Source organism: Arachis stenosperma, chromosome 2 (genome assembly GCF_014773155.1).
Source record: "Arachis stenosperma cultivar V10309 chromosome 2, arast.V10309.gnm1.PFL2, whole genome shotgun sequence".
Lineage (NCBI taxonomy): Eukaryota > Viridiplantae > Streptophyta > Magnoliopsida > Fabales > Fabaceae > Arachis > Arachis stenosperma.
The window spans coordinates 112584654-112593308 of NC_080378.1; the positions used below are offsets into that span (position 1 = coordinate 112584654).

General features: G+C 32.2%; 1 protein-coding gene across 3 annotated transcripts; it reads right to left on the reverse strand.

The window, feature by feature from the left end:
* Window positions 1–1077: 1077 nt before the first annotated feature.
* On the reverse strand, window positions 1078–3695 carry LOC130962120 (vestitone reductase-like). Of its 3 annotated transcripts, none has more exons than XM_057888217.1 (4): window positions 3475–3695; window positions 2453–2995; window positions 1558–1672; window positions 1078–1326 (listed from the first exon to the last, which is right to left on the reverse strand). In XM_057888217.1, exons 1-4 carry the CDS (start codon window positions 3623–3625, stop codon window positions 1185–1187), a joined length of 951 nt encoding a protein of 316 aa, XP_057744200.1. In that variant the 5' UTR covers window positions 3626–3695; the 3' UTR covers window positions 1078–1184. The 3 variants fall into 3 exon arrangements, with proteins under 3 accessions (XP_057744200.1, XP_057744198.1, XP_057744199.1); XM_057888215.1 differs by having other exon boundaries at window positions 1468–1672; XM_057888216.1 differs by having other exon boundaries at window positions 1468–1672; window positions 2453–2992; window positions 3475–3636.
* Window positions 3696–8655: the final 4960 nt, after the last annotated feature.

Sequence of the window (8655 nt, forward strand, 5' to 3'; positions counted from 1 at the left end):
AAATAATTTAAATGTTAAGAATACAAATAAAATTTATTCCAAATATTAAAAATAAAAATGATATTTTACGGATTAATCTTATTATATGTTGTAATATTAGGAGTATGAATGACTCCATCACGTAATTTAGGTGGCATATTTCACCTAATTAAGGAATAATAGGAAAATGATTGGACGAAGATTTAGAGAAAGGAAAAAAATTGTATCAACGGCAGATTTGAGTTTCACTTCCTATAGGCTTTTGGTAGTATGACGCTCATGAAAATGAGCCAATTATTATTTGCACAATCGTCATCTCACAGAAAAAATATTTGCTCCATACAATACAGAAAAATCTAAGATCTGATACTAACTTTGTCACATTCCAATTTAGATAGTAACCGGCGCTTAGGAACAAAATTTTCTAGTAAGTCTATCAACCATATATAGCTTAGTAAATAATAATTCTTTTCAAAATGCATCATTTCAAATATAATTTATTTTATATTACTGATATATGGAGCATAAAATAGAACTAAAAAATTTAACGGTATAATATAAATTATATCATCTTTAAAAATTAAAAGCTCAACCAAAAGTCAATTTCTACTCAGAGAAAATGATTAGGATTCTTATTTATATCTATATCTAAAAAATATAAAAAGATGACGGAGTAAATTTTGTAACTCAGTGAAAAAATAATATATTTATAATTTACATGAGAAAATAAAAAATATATTAAAATAAATCATAAATTCAATATCCATATAAAAAGAGAATTCTAGTTTAGAATTTAGTATTACATACTATAGGTGGTTCCACTTCTATAGATAACCTTTTTTACTAGTATATAAGAACAAATTAATAAATCTAATGCATGACTAACATGTCAGGTTAGTATCACTTCTATTAACTGAGATATATAAGTAAGATGCATTTGCAGCTAATGTTATCTTCATTAACTATATATTGTCTTCTAATTAAAATCTTTCAAAACACTCAAAATATAGAGTATTATTTAATGTCTATAAAATACCAAATTTAATAACAAATAAGCATGTATTAACTTTTGAATAAAACTTTCCTGGTATTTCAAGTGTTAAAATTAAAGGGTTGAAATAAGCAAAATGTTAATCATAAGAGTAGTCAATTAATAATTTTTTTTCAAAGTTCAAACCCTAAAACGGACACATAACTACACAATCTCAGATGTAACCCTTTTCTTTGCAACATCGAATTGCATCATCAACCATTTCCTCAAGTCCATACTTGAATACAAATCCAGCCTCTATGAGTTTCTTTGATGATAAATTTTGTAACTTGGCACCTTCAATTTGCTTCAACTGGCTACAATGCAAGAACATAAAACATACAAATTCAATTTATTTCAATGAAACCAAAGAAAAATCATTAACTAATTAAGTTATATATGTGCATGTCTATTTCTTGTTTAAAAAGAACATGATAGAGAAGTGTAACAAAACTCACTCTAGTGTTGACAACTGAAATTCCGGATATTTAGAAGAAACAACTTGAGAAATTGTTTCAACAGTAACCAAAGACGAAGAACAATTATACCTCCCTTTTGGATTAACATGTTCAAGTAAAAATATATGGGCTCTGGCCACGTCATCCACATGCACCATAGGTACCTGAAGGAGCGAAGCCAACGAACCAAATGGACCTTTGTTCCCTGCACAAAATTAAATTTATCCTAACAGAATAATCATTTTTTTATAATCAAATTTTATTGCAAATACTAAATATATATGTATTTTCATACTATAAGTAACTTTTGGTATTCATATAATATTGCATTACATTACTAAGGGTTTCATTGAGTGACATTTTAAGAAAAAAAATTTTTTGAGTTATTTTTTTAAATTTTATAAAAAAATAAAAATAATTTTATGTTTAGATATTTTATATAAAATATTTTTTATTTATTTATTATGTAAAAAGTATTTTTAAAAAAAAATTCTTTTAAAAAAAGATGTAAATTATAGTTTTTTTTTCTGATGCTTTTACTTTGACTATTAAAAATTTATTAAATACGCTAAAATTTTTTATCAATTTAATAGCATCCTAAAAAAACTAAAGATTATACAAAATCCAATAATGATAGAAATGATTGTTGACCTAATAATGTATGGTCAAAATGAGTGGTGAATCTATTATTATTTTGGAAAAATATATGGAACCATATCAGCCAAAAAGTAAACAAAACCGTTTAATTAGAATCACTTTTTGAATAATATGTTTGAAAACCGCTCCTGGGATCACGGAGCACAAACCAAAATCCGATTTTTCATGGAGCCCAAACACATTTTGACTGATTTTTTACTGATATGCTTTTGATTCCCTAGTTGTTCTCTATTATTTTTATAAGAAAATTTATCCTAATGACAAACTGGATGTAATATGTTCTAGATATTATGTAGGAATACAAGAAGAAAAAGGATTAAGTCCTTACCAAATGCGAAGGACAATGAAGCACGAACTGAACCAGGAAGCTTAGGACAAATAAAAGGTCCAACAACAAACGTTGGAACCAAACTCACAACATCCAATCCACTCTCTTCCCCAAATTCAAGCACTGCTTTTTCTGTGAGTGTCTTAGACACATAATAGAACCAACCATTTATCTTTGATGCTCTAAGGTAATCCACATCACTCCAAAAACTCTCATTCAACACAACTTCTTCATTATCATCTTTGCCACTGTTATGGTACAAAACAGCAGAGGAACTTGAAGTGTAGATTACTCTCTTCACAGTGTTGGAATTGAGACATGCCTTGAGAATTCCTACTGCTCCATCAGTGGTTCTTTTTATCATAACTTCTTCAGGTTCTTTTAATTCAAATTCCATTGGGCTTGCAACATGGAAAACTCCAATGCACCCTTCAATGGCTGCACTGAAGCTTTCTGGATTGCTGAGATCAGCACTCAGAATTTGAAGATTTTGTGATGCTCCAGGCAAATTAGTAAGAAAGCTAATGTCTCTCTTGTGTTCTGCTTTATTGTTTAAAAGATAAGCAAAGTTAATATTTTAGTCTAAAGCGAGTTAAATAAATTGCAAATAACATTCCTTGCTAAATACCTCTTATTATAACAAGAATTCTGATAAAGGTCTATTCAGCTTTAATTTTCATTGTCAATATTAGTACTTTCTATTTTTAAGATTTTATAAAAGAAAACATAGAAAATAAAATTAAAAACAAAATTTTATTGCTTTTACTTTTTAATTTATAACATCTTCAAAAGAGAAAATTTTTTTTGGTAATGAACATAGACTTCTGATTCAAAATATTTAGTAAAATAAAGTTTACAAAACAAGTAAATATTCTTAAAATCCTTGAAGGCTTCAAATTCAGATATCAGATCCTATGTAGTTTGTAGTAATTAAGAGTTTAATACCACAAATTAGATCATGAGAAAAACATAAGAAATATTGAAAGAAGATAGCATAGAGGAAATTTTGTTCTACTTTGTACCTGGGGTGGATCTGACAGTGGTATTAACAGAGTAACCATGTTGAAGGAGGTTGTTGATGATCCATGAACCTATAAACCCTGTGCCTCCAGTCACACACACTCTTCCTTTACTTTCTTCCATGTTCTCTATCTCACACTTTCTCTCTTGCATATGTAGATGGCTTAAAATCAAATGGATATGAAGGGGAAAAAAAAAGTAGTTGAGTACATAGGAAATAAATCCAGGTTCTTTGTACTTTTCTCTCTCACTTTCCATGTTAATTGGTGTTTAGTGGAAAAGCTAAGAAACTTATTGTCATGGTTAAAAAGGATCCTGTATAACTCAAAATTCTTTTTTCTTTTCTTTTTTGTTTTATAGTTTAATACTATAATTAATTCAGTAATAACAAAATACATTATTTAATTAAAAATGATACAGAAATTTTTAGTAATTGACACAAAAAATTATAAGTCCAAAAACTTAACTCATTTAACGAATAAAATACATTTAAATGTATTTTAACATAAAAAAATACATCAATTTATTGTAAATAATACAAAAAATAGTTAAACCTCTTATATATGAATTCAATATCATCCAACTAATTCAATGATAAAAAAAAGTACATCATTTAGTTGGAAATGACATAGTTAACGAATTTCTATGTCATATAGAAACTCAAATGAGATTGTTTGAGAAAAGAAGAAAGAAGAACAGAGAACAAAAGACCATAAAGTTGAAACGTGTACAGAGAGGAAGAACTCTTCTTCACCAGAAAAAAAACTAATCAACTATTATCTTTGAGTGCACTCAATACTTTGAGGAAGTCAATTACAAATCTCAACTAACCCACCAAGATAGGAGGTAAGGCTACTACTTATACTAAACAGCCTCAACAGAATTTTAACAAGAATTTGTTATTCTCAACGGTAAATCCTAACTCTCTTTATATTGCAGACTCTGTTTTTTTCCACTGCTTAGCAAGACTGATCCTCAATACCCCCCTCAAGCTCAAGGTGTGCTTTGGCACAACTCTGAGCTTGTTCTTGAGCTGTTTGAAACTAGCAGCAGATAATGGCTTTGTCAAAATGTCAGCGACTTGTTCTATTCCTGGTATGTGAACCATTTGGAGAGCCTTATTATTCACCTTCTCTCTAACAACTTGATTGTCAAGTTGAAAGTGCTTAGTTTTATCATGTAGTACAGAATTTGCTGTGAGCATAACGGTGCTCATGTTGTCACAAAAAATCATTGGAACAGTTGCCAAAGGAATCTTCAACTCATCAAGTAGATTTTTAACCCAAGTCACTTCTGCTTCACACGATGCTAGACTTTAAAATTCTGCCTCAGTAGATGACCTGCTTATAGTTGGTTGCTTCCTACAAGACCAATTAACCATATTAGTTCCTAAGTAAATGCAATAACCTGAAACAGACCTCCTGTCTTCTAAATCTGCTGCCCAATCTGAATCAGAAAAACCATACAACCTGTAATCCCTGCACTTATGTAGAAGTAAACCATGGTCTTTTGTCCCTTGTAGGTACCTGAGTATCCTCTTCACAGCCTTCCAGTGAGCCAAAAGAGGACTGTGCATAAACTGAGAGACCTTTTGAACAACAAAGCTTAGGTCCAGTCGAGTTATAGTAACATATTGTAGAGTTCCTACAACTGACCTGAAGAGTTTGGGATCCTCAAAACATTCTGATCCAGTAGACAATAATTGTAAGGATGAGATCATAGGAGTTGGCATAGGAGAAGCCTCACTCATCCCTAGTTTAGATAAGAGATCTTTAATGTACTTGGTTTGTGAAAGGTGCAGCTGCCCAGTTTTACTTCGCTGAACCTCAACACCAAGAAAATATGATAATTCACCAAGGTCTTTTAAAGTAAAGATTTTGTTTTAAGTTTTGAATCATAGCATTTATTTCAACGGAATCATTACCCGTTATTATAATATCATCAACATAACAAAGAATAAACATAACATAATGAGAACCATGCTTAATGAACAACGATGTATCTGATTTTGTGCTATAAAAACCAAACAGATTTAGAGTTTTGCTAAGCTTTAAGAACCACTCACGAGGGGCTTGTTTCAGACCATACAAGGACTTGTTTAACTTGCATACAATGTTGTCTGAATCATGAGAAAACCCAACTGGTTGATGCATGTAAATAGTTTCTTTTAGATCACTATTAAGAAAAGCATTATTAAAATCAAATTGTCTAATAATCCAGTCTTTTGATAAAGCAATACTCAACACTAATCTGATTGTAATTGGTCTAATAACAGGACTGAAAACTTGTTCAAAATCAAAGCCTTCAGATTGGTGGAAGCCTTGTGCCACCAATCTAGCTTTGTACTTTTGAATGGAACCATCAGGGAGTCTTTTGATGGTGTAGATTCATTTGCAGCCAATGATCTTAGCATTATCAGGTTTGGGGACAAGAGTCCAGGTTTGATTTTTAATCAACGCATTATATTCTTCTTGCATAGCATTCTTTCAATGTGAAATGGCTAATGCAGCAGAGGGATTCTTAGGTGGCTGTTCTACAGAGGCATCAGAAGGTGTCTTAGTGATATAGGTTTACGGTTTAGAATTTCCAGTTTTAGACCTTGTAAGCATGGGATGACGATTATCAGTTAAGCGTGGTGAGGTGTTAGCATGAGGGGATTTATGAAGTTAATTTGGATTGCCATTAGGATCAATGGGGGGGAGGCTTATCTGTGGTCCTGAGACAGAAGTGGTATTTAGTATATTAGATTGAAGATTATTAGAATTAGCAAGATCAGTATTAGAGACAACACTAGGGAAAGAATTGTTGGACAAAGAATTATTGGTGTGAAGTTGATTACTGCTGCTAACATGTATTGTATTGGACTTGTTAAGGTTAAAATCAGTAGAGAGAGAAGTAGAATTGGTATCGCGAGTATAATAGTGACTGGAAATAGTGGAGGGTATAACAGAACCTATACTAGGTATAGAAGTATCCGATGTAGTAGAAGAATGGAATGAAGGTGTAAAAAATAAGTCTTTGTAAGGGAAGGATGTTTTATCAAATTGAACGTTTCTTGTGATGTAAATCTTGCCACAAGGAAAAAGGCACTTATAGCCTTTTGAATTTGGAGCATATCCAATGAAAATACATCTATGAGATCGAAAATCAAGTTTTGTTTTGCTATAAGGTCTAAGAAGAGGGTAGCAAGTACTACCAAAGACTCTAAATTGATCATAGTCAGGTGTGGATTTGAATAGTGTTTCATATGGAGATTTCTTATCCAAAATTGGGGTGGAAATGTGATTAATGATATGAGTGGCTGTTAGCACAGCTTCATTCCAATATGTTAATGGCATAGAGGCTGTAGATAACATAGCAATGCTCATCTCAATGAGATGCCTATGTTTTCTTTCAGCCCTGCCATTTTGTTCAGGGGTGTATGGACAACTAAATCTTTGAATAATGCCCTATTCAGCCAGGAATTGAGTGAATTGGTTAGAGGTATACTCACCTCCATTATCAGACTGAAGAACCTTGATTTTATATCCTGTGAAATTCTCTATTTGTTGCTTAAAAAGTTTAAAAGCCTGAAATACTTGAGATTTAGTGACAAGAAGAAACAAATATGTATATCTAGAGAAAATATCAATAAACGTTACATAGCATCTAAAACCCAAATGAGAAATCACAGGTGTTGGACCCCAAACATCAAAATAAACAACTTGTAGAGGTGTAGTATAAACAGTAAGGGATGAAGTAAATGGCAATTTATGCATCTTGGCATTCATGCAATTCTCACACACTTTTGAATTCAAATTTTCTTTATTATGAACCAAGTTAGGATTACAATTTGAAAGAGCAGAAATTACAGTTTTCATGGCCGTGTGGCCCATTCTTTTATGCCACAAGTCTAAAGAAATCCTAGAAGCAGTAAAGACACATGGTTTTTGTAAAATAGAAGATGTGTTAGGGGCAGCAACATTATAGAATTTGTAGATTCCTCCTTTTCTATACCCTTGTAACAGCACCTTATCAGTCCACTGGCATTTAACAAACACACATGAGCATGAAATTGAAAGTACACATTATTATCTTCAGCAAATTTAGAAACGCTAATTAGATTTTTAGTGATTTCAGGTGAGTATATTAATGTCTGCAATTGAAAAAAAATATTTGAGTCATAAGCATATAGATAAGAACTTCCAACTTTAGATATATGCAAACCTGCACCATTACCAATTTGTATTTTGTCAGGACCAGTGTAATCTGAAGACGAAATGAAGTTTGATGAGTCTTGTGTAATGTGATGAGAAGCCCATGTTTCTGGATACCAAGAAGGATCTGCAATAGTTCCTAGGGCTGCTATGTATGATGTAGGATTATGGAATGATGGGGGAGGTGGTGGTGGTGGTGTGGTGGCTGAATTATGATTAGTTGTAGAAGAATTAGTATTTGTAGCATTTGAAAATTGTCCAGGTTGATTTTCTTGGAAGGTTTGTGACGGTGGAGGAATATTCTGATCAAAACAATTGAAACAATGTCAAGCAATGTGGCCAAAGCGTCCACAAATTTGGCATTGTGGTCTTGGTGAGGAATAAAAGGATTGGCCACCCCTTTATGACCTACCACCACGACCTCTTCGACCTCCAAAACCTCTGCCAATATTAGGGATTGATGGAAAAGAGGATTGGATGAAGTTAGCTTGTACCATAGGGTTTGTAGATCTGCGAAACTTGTCCAGCATATCATCATAAGACATGATGATGGTTTCAACTTCACATAGACTGTATAATTTTGGTTTTGTATTGACTGTAGTGAGAATCATTTGATATTCTTCACTCAATCCTTCAAGAAGAGCTTCTTTGTGTTCTTCTATGGTTAAAGGAGATCCTAGTGCAGCTAATGAATCAGCAATATTTTTTATTTTGAAAACATAATCAGTGGGGCTTTGACCTTGTTTCTTGATGGCCTTGAGTTGAGCCTTTAGCTGCTTCACTCGAAATCTTGTTGATTTAGCAAAGTACTCCTCAATTGTTCTCCAAATTTGATGACTAAGTGTGCAGCCAACCATTTTGTTCTTGAACACAGGATCAATAGAAGCAAGCAACCAGGATTGAAGGTTATAATCATCTTGGAGCCACTGTTGATAGGTAACAGATTCACAAAAATTTCGTTGATCTTTAGTGGAAGCATATTGAGGT